At 59.6% G+C, this 12,796-nt stretch overlaps 1 protein-coding gene across 13 annotated transcripts in view; it reads right to left on the bottom strand.

Moving 5' to 3' along the window:
- PTPRF (protein tyrosine phosphatase, receptor type, F) overlaps positions 1 to 12,796 on the bottom strand; it is a 74,996-nt gene that overhangs the window by 38,694 nt on the left and 23,506 nt on the right. For 12 of the 13 annotated variants that reach the window (XM_012722217.1, XM_012722210.1, XM_012722209.1 and 9 more), the window contains exon 6: positions 7,460 to 7,648. In XM_012722217.1, the coding sequence (XP_012577671.1) occupies positions 7,460 to 7,648 (189 nt within the window). Of the gene's footprint in view, positions 1 to 1,975; positions 1,994 to 4,172; positions 4,182 to 7,459; positions 7,649 to 12,796 lie in introns of all 13 variants that reach the window. The other variant, XM_012722220.1, reaches the window with a different exon arrangement.

The following is a 12,796-nucleotide window of genomic DNA, read 5'->3' as shown; positions in this document are numbered from 1 at the left end:
TTGGGCTCACGACCAGTCCTGACAGGTCCAGCTGGGGAAGCTCGACTTTGCCAGCCCTGACAAATAAACCCTTGAAAAAACTGCTTACGAGAGCATCCTGGGCAAGCTGGCTGTGACAGTACCACCCCGAGGCACAAGCAACACCCTCCACCCCAGCCACAAGGCGAAAGACAATCACACCCCCACACGACAGTCCAACGGACAGTTAGTAAGCCCACAGGACACAGCCTGAAAACCACCTCCTGCACGGGACAGCCGGAGACCCTCCCCCACCCCTCCCAGGGCCCAGACTACATGTCGGTCTCACCCACACAGGACAGACAGAACCTGCCACACCCCCTGACTGGACAGGTGCCACAGGGAGAGTTCCAAGCCATGCACTCATGACCCAGGACCCAAGGGACCTGGGTCCAAGCCACCTCATGTCTTTCTTCTGGCACCCAGACGCAAGTGGAAAGGACCACGAACATCTGGGGAGCTGGACGTGGGTGAAGGGGATACACAGGCTGCACCCCACCAGAGAACAAAGGACGGAGCTGCCCTGTAGTCCTGGCCTCAGCCCCTCCACGGGCATCGGGGCACATGCCAATGCCGCTCCTGTGAGAGCAGCCCTCGTGGGCACCCACCCAACAGGTCATGTTCATGGGATGGATGGAGACTATTACAGGTAATGTTCATTCAAACAGGTGGGGGTCAGGCCCCTGGTAGGGGGTGTGGCGGTGGTGTTGAGTCAGCTCAGATCAGGGGTGAAAGGAAACCTAATGGCGGGGCCACGTGCTGGGGCAGGACGTGGTGGGCAGGATTCCTGTCCCGAACAGAGGCGCTCCTGCGCTGAAAAGTCGGGACTGGTCAGGGCACCCCATGGATGCGGCGTGAGATCTGTACACTAGACCTCGCAATGCCAAAACCCAGCAGCAGGGGCATGAAGGGTCAGAACAGGCTGAGAGGACGGGTGGGCCGTCTGGAGGGCAGGGCCTGTCCTCAGAGGGGGGTGCAGAGGTGCCCCAGAGGGACCGCTGCTTTTACTAAGCCCAACTTTAACCCTGACACCACCCTGGCCCTGAACTCTTAGGGTCTAATGTGCCCAAAAACAGAGACAGAGGAGGCGAAAAAATAACGTGAATCAACCATTTCAGGGGCACCCATTTTCACAGGTTATCTGCCATGCCAGACGCTGCTCAACCCCTCATTCTCAGGACCCCATGAGGTGGGCGCTGTCTGCAACTGAAAGGACACAAACAGATCTGAAAAATGAATCGAAGTTTTGAAGGTCACACAGGTTTTGAGTCACTCTTGAACCTGGGTCTTTGAGTCCAGAGTCTGGCTTTGAAGCCCCAGCTGCTGGGCTTTGCTACTCAAAAAGCAGCCAGGGGCTGATGGGCCAAGGAGGCAGCTATGCAGGGTCCTGTTTACACCTCTGCTGTCATCCAGGAGCTACACTAAGGTCTTAACTGAACGTTCCTCCTAGTGATGGCCGGGCCAAGGGATTTATGGGATGGTCGTCATTCTACTCCAGGGCTCATCTGTTAAGGAGAAGTCAAGTAATAACTGAAGGACCCCAGAGAGGAGGTTCTCAGGGGGAAAACCAAGGCCTGGGCTTGCACCTCCACCTCACAGCTACACTCACGGTCTGCAGCCAGTCTAGGAGACTAGGGCTTGGCTTCACAGTGGGGACCCACGGGTCCCTACTGTGGGACTGACCTAGAAACAGGGAAGGGGGAGCCAACTGTCCCCCAAGTGGGGCTCTGCTGAGATCTCCACAACCCAGACTGGCAATGGATGAGTCCACAGGAGGGAATGACCAAGAGTGGATGTGTGTGGTGGTCGGTGGTGTTGAAGGGGCTGGAGCTGGAGATGAGGAGGCTGGAGAGGTCAGGATGGGGATGGGGGAGGTGACGGACTGGACGGGATGGAGTGGTGGTGACGGCGGCGAGGCGTGGCGTGGCGTGGCGAGATGCACGGACAGCATTCTTACCTCTGATTGGTGAACCACCTGGCGAGGTAATTTGAATGCAAATAAGATCAGAGAGAAGCATTAGTACAAAAGGAAAGAAAGCCACAAAAAGCCAAATCAGATAAACTAAAACATGGAGAAAGGGCCTTATAAATACATGGAGAAATCGAGGGGCCTAGGTCAGGCCGACACAGGCTATATGTGAGCAAGCGCCAGACTGGCCAGCGTGAGTGAGCTCTGACGGCCAGGTCACAGGAATCGCACTGCTCCGAGAAGGGGGAGGTGGGTGCGGTAGCAGGGCCGGGGTGCTGGGAAGCAGCAAGGTGAGTCAAAGCTCCTGCAGACCCTGCTGGCTGAAGCCAATGGAGGGGGTATGTGAAGAGAGAGAGGAGCCTCACCCGGCAGGGCCACCCAAATTCCACAGGTGCTTAAGATTTCAAAGCAAAAACACTTACCAAAACAAACCAGGGCACTAAGCAGACACAAGAAAGGGCTAGAGCGAGAGGGCTTGCCACAGGCTGCCACCACATCAGGTCTCCTGACAAGCACTCAGCCTAGCCCCGCTGTGGACTTGGGGTGAACGCAAAAACCAATGGCAGATGCCCCCTCACTCCCCGTAAAACCAAGCGACTGCTGAGCTCCCCCCACCCTGAATGCGGAGAGCCAGAGGCAGTGCCCACCCCTTGCCCACTCGGTGCTCGTAACCTTGAGAAGGTGGACAGGTGCCTCCTCTGAGCTTGCGCTGGGGTCCCCTCTCCTGCCGCAGCCCTATCCAGGAGTGTGGGCTGGGGGCAGGCCCTGGTCCAGGGCTGGGCACTGCCCCTCGGGCCCCCTTCTGGGGAGTGGCGGGGAAGTGTGCCAAGAGGCAAACATCAGTCACCATCTAACTGAAAATGAAGACATCCGTGGGAGGAATGACCCAACTCCACACACGGATGAGCGAACGGGCTGAGGGACACTGAGCGCGCTGACTGAAGTTCAAGGCCACGCAACTTGTGAGGCGGCAGACACGAACCAGGCCTGTCTGGACTGCAGCTTGCGCATGGGATGGGGCTGCCTGCAGCACACCAGACACTGGAGGGTCGAAGGCAGCTGCTGGGACGTGGGCTGTGTGTGAGGGTGCAGGCTACTCGGAAGAGTGCACCGTGGCGATCATCCAAGCAAGGTCCCCGAGACCTTTCATCACAAGGTCAAAATTATTTTCCTAGTACGAGGTCAAGATTATTTTCATAATGCTAAGAAATAACTTGCCTTTCTCGTTCTTACTCCCCTACAAACATTCAGTGGAGTTTTCCAGAGACTCCGTGATCTGGGACATTGCAATAAACGCAACGCAGAAGCAGCGATGAGAATCCAGCTGTCTTCTATTAAGCCCAAAATTAAAGAGATTTGTAAAAGTATGTAACAATGCTGCTCTTCTCACTAAATGTTTGTTTTAGAAAATAAAACCGTTTTTCATTTAAAGTATTATTTATGTTTACTTGTAATGGGTTTTTAAAATAGTTTTAAAGTGGATTAATAAATATTTAAAATTACTCCATCTTAATAGCTAGCACAGCAAATACTGAGAGACCCCACAAAAACAAAAGCTCTGAGGTCCTCTACAACGAGAGGTCCTGAGACCACAAAGTCAACACAGCTGGTCTATTCCACATCGGGACCTGGCCCGGGAGGGCAGCAGCACAGACGGCCAGGACCAGCAGGCCAAGTTTCGGGCTCCGTTCTTCCAAAACCTAACCCGGTCCCTCAGGAGAGTAATAGCCACTAAACTAAAGAAGCATTTACTCTTTTCATTTCACAAGACAAGTGTGAGAAGCTGAAAGGGGGTGGGTGGGGGTCCCAGGAGTTGGTCCCACGTATCTGAGAGGTACCAGGTAGCTCGGGCGAAGGCACACATGACCACCCCCTGCCGGCAGGGCCTCCAGGCCCAGCCGGCCAACGGCGGGCAGAGCGCAGGGCACAGACTGAGCTCTGCTCTGAGCGGGGTCGCCCGCAGTGTGGGGGACTGCGCTCCCCTCGGGTCCTGCTCGCCAGCTTCTGCACTCCCCCTCCAGCAGCCAGAGTTTCTTCTTGAGGCCCGCAGCCTCGGTTCAGGTGTCTTGGTTTGTGGAAGGAGACCCCATTCTGGGGGAGCGGGGCACAGACATGGCCACTGGGTTGTCCTCTGTGCTGAAAGGGATGGCGGCTCAAACGCTTGGGCACCGGCTGAGCCAAGTACCAGTGGTCTCTGCAGGACCTGTCCAGGTCTGGCAGAGCTTACAGCCCAGCAGCTCTCCTCAGGACCCTGCTGGGCTCTGAGCCCCGGCTGGAGTCGGCCCCCACCTGCTGCTCCAGCGACAGTGGTTGCCTCTGACTTGACTTCCAATCTCCCTGAGATTCCCCATGCTGGGTCTCAAGTTCCTGAATAGATTTCTGTTGTTGTGTTCCGTCACTTTGGTGAGGAAGTGCTTGTTGAGTAGGGTTCATACCTGCTAGCAGTCCTCCCACCCAGTGCCCTGGTTACCTGTGCCCTGGCGTGGCCAGCAGACACCTGAGGAGTCTGGGTACCTGTCGGGGAGGGGCTGAAGTCTGGAAAGGATGGGATGTGGGCCCAGCAGGATCCAGCCGTTCCCCAGCCCCCAGGCTCAAAAGTAACACTAGAAGGCCCAGGGTGACCTCCAGGGGAACTCCTGGGTCCTGGATTTTCATGATGTCAAGCAGGCACGATAATCAGCCATCCTACATTGGGTCGTAGGAGAACAAACCACAGTAAAAGGCAGGAAAGCACTTTGTAAAATGTTAGTGGTACATAAACTGTGAAGATCCTGTAAACAGCCAAGTGCTTGTGGCCTACTCCACTCTAGGAAGGGCTGGTCCTGAAAATGTGAATGAACAGCCCCAGCATCCTCCTAAAGATTGTGGGGGAGGGGCAGCAGTTACTGTGGTCAAGGGCCAGGGGCCAGGGTCAGCAAGATGGAGGAGAAAGTCTATGTGTTACTGAAGTGGGCTGCTGAGGACCCCAGGGTGCCATCTGGATCACAGCTTCCAGGTGGCAGCGGAGGTTAAACAAGGACGTCTTCCTTGGGCCTGGGAAGCAGGAACAGTGCAGGTCAAGTCCAAGATCACAGGCATGATGAGGGCTCAAAATCCCTGTCCTACAACTGGGCTTGCGCTGGGCACCGGTGGGGAATGCGGCAAGGGGAGCCGGAGCCAGGCCACACCTGCAAGGAGTGTCCAGCTGGAGCCGACAATGACAACATAAAGCCAGATGGGCCTGAGGTGACCATGAGCAGAGGGCCAGGATAGGGTCAGGGTGGCTCAGTGCAAGTGGGGGAGAGGCAGGGGGTAAGAGGGACCCTGTTCAGGGCACCTTCCCAACGCCAGGCAGGAAACTGAAGCTCTGACACTTTACTGTCACCCCTTTTCAAAGGTGAGAAGACTGGGACTCAAAAAAGTTAAACAACTTAACAAAGGCCACAGAGCCAGTGAGTGTGTGGGCGGGGCCTGATGAGATGAAGCTGGAGAAGATGGAGGAGGGGTCTGCGTGCCTTGTTCGGGGGCATGCACTGGACCATGGAGGCAGTGAGAGGCCACTGAGGTGAGCAGCCTGAAGAGTATGAGCAGAAAAGGCCAGGGCTGGAGCAGGTGGATTCAAAGGAGAGCCCAGGGGCAGGGAGGGCTATGCTTGGCGACCTGGGGTACAGTCGAGGCAGGAGAAAAGGGGAGCAACTAGACAGCTGCCAGGCAACAAATCAGGAGGAGCTGGCGTTCCCTGCTGGGGAGAGTCGGGTGTACCCCATGTTTCAGGAAGGGGGACTGCCACTCAGAGGGGATAGAGCAGACAGGCACGGCCGCTAGGAGCGGTCACTGCTGAGAGGGTCAGGGCACGAACAAGTTTTAGTCTGGAGCTCAGGCAAGGTCTGGGTCGGAGGGGTGGAACTGGGAGCTGCAGGTGTGGTGTGAATACCTGAGGCTCTGGGGGGGTTGGGGGGGGAGCTGGCCCAGCAAGGCTCCACTGTGAGGAGAGCAGGGCTCACAGTTCACTGCAGCCAAGTCAGGGAGCATGGGAAGGGGCGAGCGGTCGAGAAGGGGGTGGGTGTCGGCTGCTGCTCCGAGTACCAGGAGGCCCCACAGCCTGGAGCGGAGTGATGGGCAGGAGCAGACGTGCGGGGCAGAGACGGGTGGCACGGGGCCCGCGCCAGGCGAGCCCCACATGAATACTTGATGAGCGCGTGAGACAGTGTGCCTTCCCAGAACTGCTGCCGCGGACAGTCAGTGCCGCCCCAGGGCGGAGGCCAGGCCTGCGGGGAAGGCCATCTGGCTGCCTGGGGAGTCCGCCTGGGGGACCGTGGGGAAACCCAGAGGAGCCGAGCCTGCTGACTGCTGTGCCGTGCTGGGCAGCGGCCACCAACGCTGCCGGACCGTTTCCTGCCTTGATTATGGCTGTTTTAATTAACCGCGCTACAGCTGCCTCCATCTTGTTGAGTTTTAATTAAATTAAATGAGCTAACACTTCGTAGGCTGTCTCAGGCGGCCGTGGCTGGGGCCAGAATCCTGCCCCTGCCGAGCGGTTCATCTCTCCCTCCTCCCCTGGGCACCACGGGGGCAACCCCCTGGGGGGTGTTGTGGGGACAGGCTGGCGCCCCAGGGAGGGGCAGGGGCTCTTCTGAAGCCCGGGGGGCCTGAAAGGGGCAGCGTCCAGTCGTCCTCGGAGGTGCTGACACCACAGCTGGTGGGCAGCAGCGTCTGGCTGGTGTGGTGCTGCCGTTCCGCCGAGGCCTACCGCCACGGCTGGCAGGAGGGCTTCTGGGCCCGTCTCCGGTCCGGCCTTGCTGGTGGCAGATGCAGGATGCAGCAAACTGACTCCAAGCCTCCTTTCCTGCCTGCTCCATTCCCACAAAAACGGAATCAATTATCTTGGCGGGAGTCTCGCAGGCAGATCGATCAACGGGGCGACACATCCCGCCTGGTCACGACAGCATCCTTGCTCCCGGGGCTCCGAGCTGGCTTGACTGAGACATCCAGAAGAGACAGGTGGCTCTGACGGCCGAGGGACAGCAGCACGTCCCTCAGTTCCTAGCCCTGGAGGCCCCGTCTTTTGAAGCCCGATGAATCAGGCATCTCTGGCCTCTTTCCGCTGGCCAACCCCTGCTATCTGAAGGAGCAAAGAGACGGACCACCCAGGCCGCCTCTTGGGCCTGCTCCAGGGAAGGTGGAGGGTGAGATACCCACAGAGCTCCGTCGCCAGCCCAGTGCCAGGCCGGGCAGCACACTCGCACAAGGAGCAGCTTGCAACGCGACGATTCAGGAAGGTGCAAGAACCGCGGCTCACCAGCCCTCACTGCCAGGCTCTCCTGGATGGTGCGGGCCGACGGCGCCACGGGGCGCCCTCTGTTCAGACCTGGCGGGTGAGCCCCACGCTGAGGCCTCGTGTGGTTCCCAAGCACCCCGGCCCAAGAGGGCAGGACGCCTGGGTTCTGGTGGCACCGTTCCTAACGTCTGCGCAGTCCCTCGCCCTCTGCTCACCTGAACGCAGCTGTTTGATGCGGCCGTTGCTCGTGGCGGGGTCCACAGGGAGGAAATCCTTGAACCAGGAGATCTCAGGGTCCGGATTCCCGCCTGCTGCACACAGCATCGTGGCTGTGCGCGCCTTCTCCACCACTTTCAGCTGAGGCCCCATGTCGATGGAGGGGAACCCGGGGGGCAGCTGGTCCTCTGCAGACAAAGAGCAGGTGTACACGTTAGGCGTGGCACTGCCCGCCCGTGAGGGACCGCCCACTGGGGCGCCCCTCGTGGGAGCCTCCCCAGACCCCCAGGTTGGGTGAGACCCTCAAGACTCTCTTCTCCCTGATCCCTGACATCTACCTAAGCATAACGCTGCCCTGATCTGGGGAACCCAAGTCTCGAGTCACAATGCCTGGGCTTGCCTTTGGCAGGGCTGCGGGGGGGCAGCAAGGGGCCCACCCTGCCCTGTCAGGCATTTCCAGGTCTGCTAAACTCAAGCCTCAGACTTGAAGATGTCAGCATTATCTCTGGGTCCTGAGAAAAAAAGGGGATGGATGCTCTGCTGGCTGCAGCAGAAAACGCTAGACGGACACTGAGCTGCGGGAGCCACAGCTCACACGGCACCATCCACAGCCACGACTCAGCCGGGGGCGCCCGTGCCGCCCGGGCCCCACTCCTCACTGAGGGGGCCGGCCTTCCGCTCCACTGCACGGCGCACTCAAGTCTTGGTTACCCCTGCCCTACCACTGACCCGCCTTGACCCCTGTCCTGCAGCTGACCATTCACTACTGCAGCCTTGACCCTGGCCCTCCTCTCCTGAGTGGGAGGGCCAGTCCACTCAGGCCTAGAGACCATGTCTGAGAATGCGGAGGCTAAGAAGATTAAAAAAAAGCTCACGAGGACACCTAAGTGATGAGCGGAGGTAAAACTCCTCGCTGGCAGTCTTCTTCCAGCTTGCCAGCAGCTGGCAGCTCACGGAGGAGTCACTTCCCCAGAGCAAGCGGAACAGACATCAGCAGCACCCCCACTCCCACCGCACACGGACTCCTGCGTCAGCCCCGAGGAGCTGGGGTCGGGGGGCGTGCCACTCCCTGCCCTTGGGAGCACGCGGGGCTGGACTAGCACCGGCCAGGCAGGGCCCTACCTTCAGCACTACCTAGCCCGTGGGTGCGGTACTCTGCCTCTCCGTGTCTCCCTTGTTATCTGTAAGCAGGGTTCAAGTGTCCACCTCGTGAAGCCATTATGAGAACCACATCTGATAATGCACGTAGGTGCAGGAGAGCATCTGACAAAGAATCAACACCCAGTGAAAATTAGCTGATGTTATTAAGACTACCGAGGGCTGAGCCACTGGGGCAGCCAGGTACCAAACTGACAATGTGTGTGAGCACCTGGCAGAGCCTCTCGACCAGTGTGGATGCCAGACGAGGGGAACAGTCCTCTGCCAGCCTTCTGGGGGGGCAGCAGGCCTCCACAGCGGGGGAGATCTGGAATCTCCCTCCTGAAAGCCCAGCACAAACTGGCATGTGGGGACAGTCGCTGAAAGTCAGGCTCCTGTGCCAGGGACAGGCAAACAGCTCCCGGAAGGGAAGAAACACCCAGGACTGGTCTCTCGAAACACCAGAGATGCGGGGGACTGACGGGGGGCGGGGAAGACAACAGAGCAGGCTGGCTAGAGCCCTGGAAGGAGGACCAGACACCCCTCTCTTTGTTGCCTGGTCCTGGGGAAGGCTCTGACAAGGTTGCCAGGGACGCCCCAAAGGGCCAGTCGTCCCATCGGGACCGGGGTGGGGGGGTCCCGGCTGGGGAGCAGCAGGGCTGTCAGCTCAGTCTCACCTCCCCAGGCGCTCCTGGAAGCTGGCAGTACACCGCTCTACCTTCATCCCTATAAATTCCAGACATGAACCCAGCATCTCCTTGGCTGTAAATATGATCCCAGAGTGCAACACTGATTTTTAAAAGGAAAAATGTGTTAAGTACTGGAAAGAAAAGGGAGGCTGGAAATAAAGCACGACTTGGGGTGCACCGTGCAGGGAGCAACTTCCTTCGGCCTTGCTGCCTCTCGCCTTCACAGGATGGCCAGGTCGGGCCTGAGGCCCAGGGTTCCCCTCAGACGGGGGCACTCAGGGCTGCTGGAGTCATCCCAGGCCACCACGGCCCCAGTCTAGTTCTTTCACCTCAGTCCTACCTGCTCGGCATCCCTGACCAGTGGGGAAGGGGAGAGGAGGCCCTGCCAGGTAAGGGCCCAGGAGCCAGCTGGCCCCATCTCTAGCGGCCGGGCACTACTGATCAAGGAGACGGGGAGGAGTACAAGCATCTGCAGCCCCGTGTCCCAGGAATCTACTCTGAATTCCTAACACGGGGAAGGTCTTTGGGATTTATGCCAAATTAAGGACAATTAATTTTCCTCCCTCAATTATCAGGCCCTCAGTGGCTCCGTCCTTGGCTCAGCTCATCCCTCAGGCACCGCCGCCAGAGCCTCAAACTGGCATGTGTGAAGAGCTGTCCATAAAGCAGCGGGCCCCAAAAGCCGGTCCCCTGTGCCAAGTAGGCTTCTAGGCAGAGCAGGGAAGGCTGTGTTTCTGCTCCTCTCGGAGGGGAAGTGTGTCTCGCAGGAGGGCTCCAGACCCTCAAAAGTGACCTGCTGCTGTCACATCCTTCTACTCTCACGCCAGGGCCGTCAGCACATTCAAAATTAGCCAAGGACAGCAGCCGTCCTCGGAAGCCCGCCGCGTGCCTGGCCAGGCTGAGCACTGGGCATGCTGGTGCAGTGACCCACCCACGAAATGGCACATGCATCCCCTTTCACCGCCCAGTACCCGGTGGAGCTGGGTCGCTGTGGTCTGCGCGCTCCGGCTAAGCAAGGCCAGGGGCAAACTCCTTAGGCTGACTTCACAAGATCACCCCAGACCCCTCGACCATGGAAGTGAGGGTAAGGTCATGTCACAGAGCACTCAGGACAGCCCAGGTACTGCGCAAAATGCCTTACAGAATGATTTAATCTTCACCCAAACCCTGAGTCTATGAGCAAGGAGGGAGGGGGGCTTAGAAGGCTCTAGAAACCAGCCCAAGGTCACAGAGCTGAATGAGAGGCGGGGCTGGGATCAGACCGGTGGCGGGGCTCCATGCCAGGTGGGTTGGGGGTGGGGGGGTGCAGGGAAAGCCTCTCCTCCACCCCGCATGCCCCACACCACGCCCTCTGCCGGCTCCAGGGGGCTCGGCGGGGCCACCGCAGACCACCGCACACAAACCGCGGCATTTTTATTTACAGCACAACGGACCCGGCTGCCCCCCACACGTGGACACCCGCGGGCACGCACCCACGTTGCAACATCCGAATGTGCTGGTCACGCCGTGTCCCCTCAAAACCCATCCTGTGGGCGGAGGGGCTGCAAGCTGGAGGGGAGAATGGGCCCCTCCCCCCGGCGGGGGGGCGGTAACCGTGGCAACGGCAGGGAGGCGGCAGCCAAGGCGGAAGGCTGCGCGTGGCCCTGTCCATGCCGGCGCCTGCTGGCGCGCGCATCCGCCTGTGAAGCGCAGCCGCCCCTCCCACCCGGGCTGGGTGGAGCCGCCGCACCGCCCCCCAGGACCCCAGTCCCCAACTCCTGGGAACCCTCTGTCCTAGGTTTCCTTTTCACTCAACTGATGAGCATCTGGCACCCCCTGCCCCACGCCACCCCCACCTCTCCAGGGTGTTTCAGGCGGGCTGGGCAGTCCCCACACCTGCCTAGCAAGCATCTGCAGTGTCTGTCTCCTGGGCTGGGTCCCTCCACCCTCAGCCAGGAGGGTCTCTGGAATGTGGGGAGCTTCAGGGACTTCAGAGGCACCGCGGGGCCCACGTTTTACAGGTGTTTGCCCAGCATGCACGCACACGCAGGATGCACACACATGCTCCAGGGTCTGCCTGCATGCAAGTGTGCCCGCCTGTGGGGTGCCGCCGGCACATCTGTGCACGAGTCCCTACAGTGTTTACATACTTCAGTGGGGACACCTGACCCGTTCCCCACCTCCCTACCCAGCAGCACAAGATGACAGGTGTGGGTGTGGGGCAGGGGACCGTGGCTTACAAGCTCGTGGAGAGCAGAAGACTGAGGTCCCACAGCAGTGGGGGGGTTGGATCAGTTCAAGCCCACCGCTCAGGGGCTATTCTGATGGCTTCCTGGAGGAGGGCGATGCAGGAAACACTTGAGCAGGGGCAGGGAAAGCTCTCTGGAGAAGGGAAGGGCTGTGTAAAGGTAGTGACGGGGGTTGGCGGCAGTAGGCAGGTATGTCTGCCCGGAGCTAAGGCAAACAGCGGGATACTGATAGATGAGGGTAGGGTCAGGGCAGACAGGGTGGGGCGGGACTGACTGAGGCTGGCTGCAGGGACCGGGAGGGAGCTGAGGTCCACTACAAAAGCACACACAGGTCTCTTTGTCCAACTCAGCCTGGGATGCCTGAGGCGGGGTCTGGTCCAGAGGGAGGGGGCTGCACCGGGGAGGCTGACAGATGGAGACGCCTTGCGGGGTCCCGGGGCGGGGAGCACCGGCTGTCAGCACGACCTTCTCACCCGTGTTTACCCAGCTTCACGGCGTTGCTGTGTGCATGCAGGCACACACTGGCACACACAGACACAGGCTCCCTGGGGTGGCGCCGTCTGTACCTGACACCCCCCCACCCCCCGCCATGCGGGTGTGAGTGCTGGCCGGTGTCTGAACAGACACCTAGAAGCACGCACAGTCAGGGAGCACAGAGATAAACATGGAGAAAGACAGGTGCAGAAATAGAAACCTACACGTGCGTGTGAGGGGCACCTGCAGTGACAGGCACCTGTGGGAACACTGACACGCAGACCCAGAGGCAGGGCACACGGACGAGGAAACACACAGGTAGAGACCTGCAGCCAGACGCACACGTGTGCTGAGCACACCTTGGGCACACGCAGGAAATGCAGAGACATGTAGGGGCCCATGAGGGCCCTGGGGTGATGAGGCTGCCAGCCCCCCCCCCCCCCCCACCGCACACACTCTGGAGGGAGCCAGGGCCGCCTCAGGCCGAGTCGCAGGCAGCTCCATCCTTAGCAGGGACAGGTCTGAGACACCCCACCTCCAGCCCCCTCACTCTGGAGAACCCGGCCCCCAGGCTTCCAGGCATAAGTGGGGCCTGGGGAGACTTGAGCCCATCTCCCTTCACAGCTTTCAGTCTCGACTTTCAGTTTTTTTCTGAGAAAACTCCCACCTCTTCCAGCACTCAGATTTCATCAAACTTGGCATCTTAAAAGCCTGTTTTGTTTTTGAATCTGAGCTGTTTGGGGCCTGTCGGCAGGGAGAGCCGGCAGGGAGAGCCGGCAGGGAGAGCTGGGAGAGCGGGAGCAGTGGC

This window comes from Condylura cristata, unplaced genomic scaffold, assembly GCF_000260355.1.
Source record: "Condylura cristata isolate star-nosed mole 26May11 unplaced genomic scaffold, ConCri1.0 scaffold00008, whole genome shotgun sequence".
NCBI classification, from domain to species: Eukaryota; Metazoa; Chordata; class Mammalia; order Eulipotyphla; family Talpidae; genus Condylura; species Condylura cristata.
This window is presented reverse-complemented; position numbering and strand designations above follow the sequence as displayed.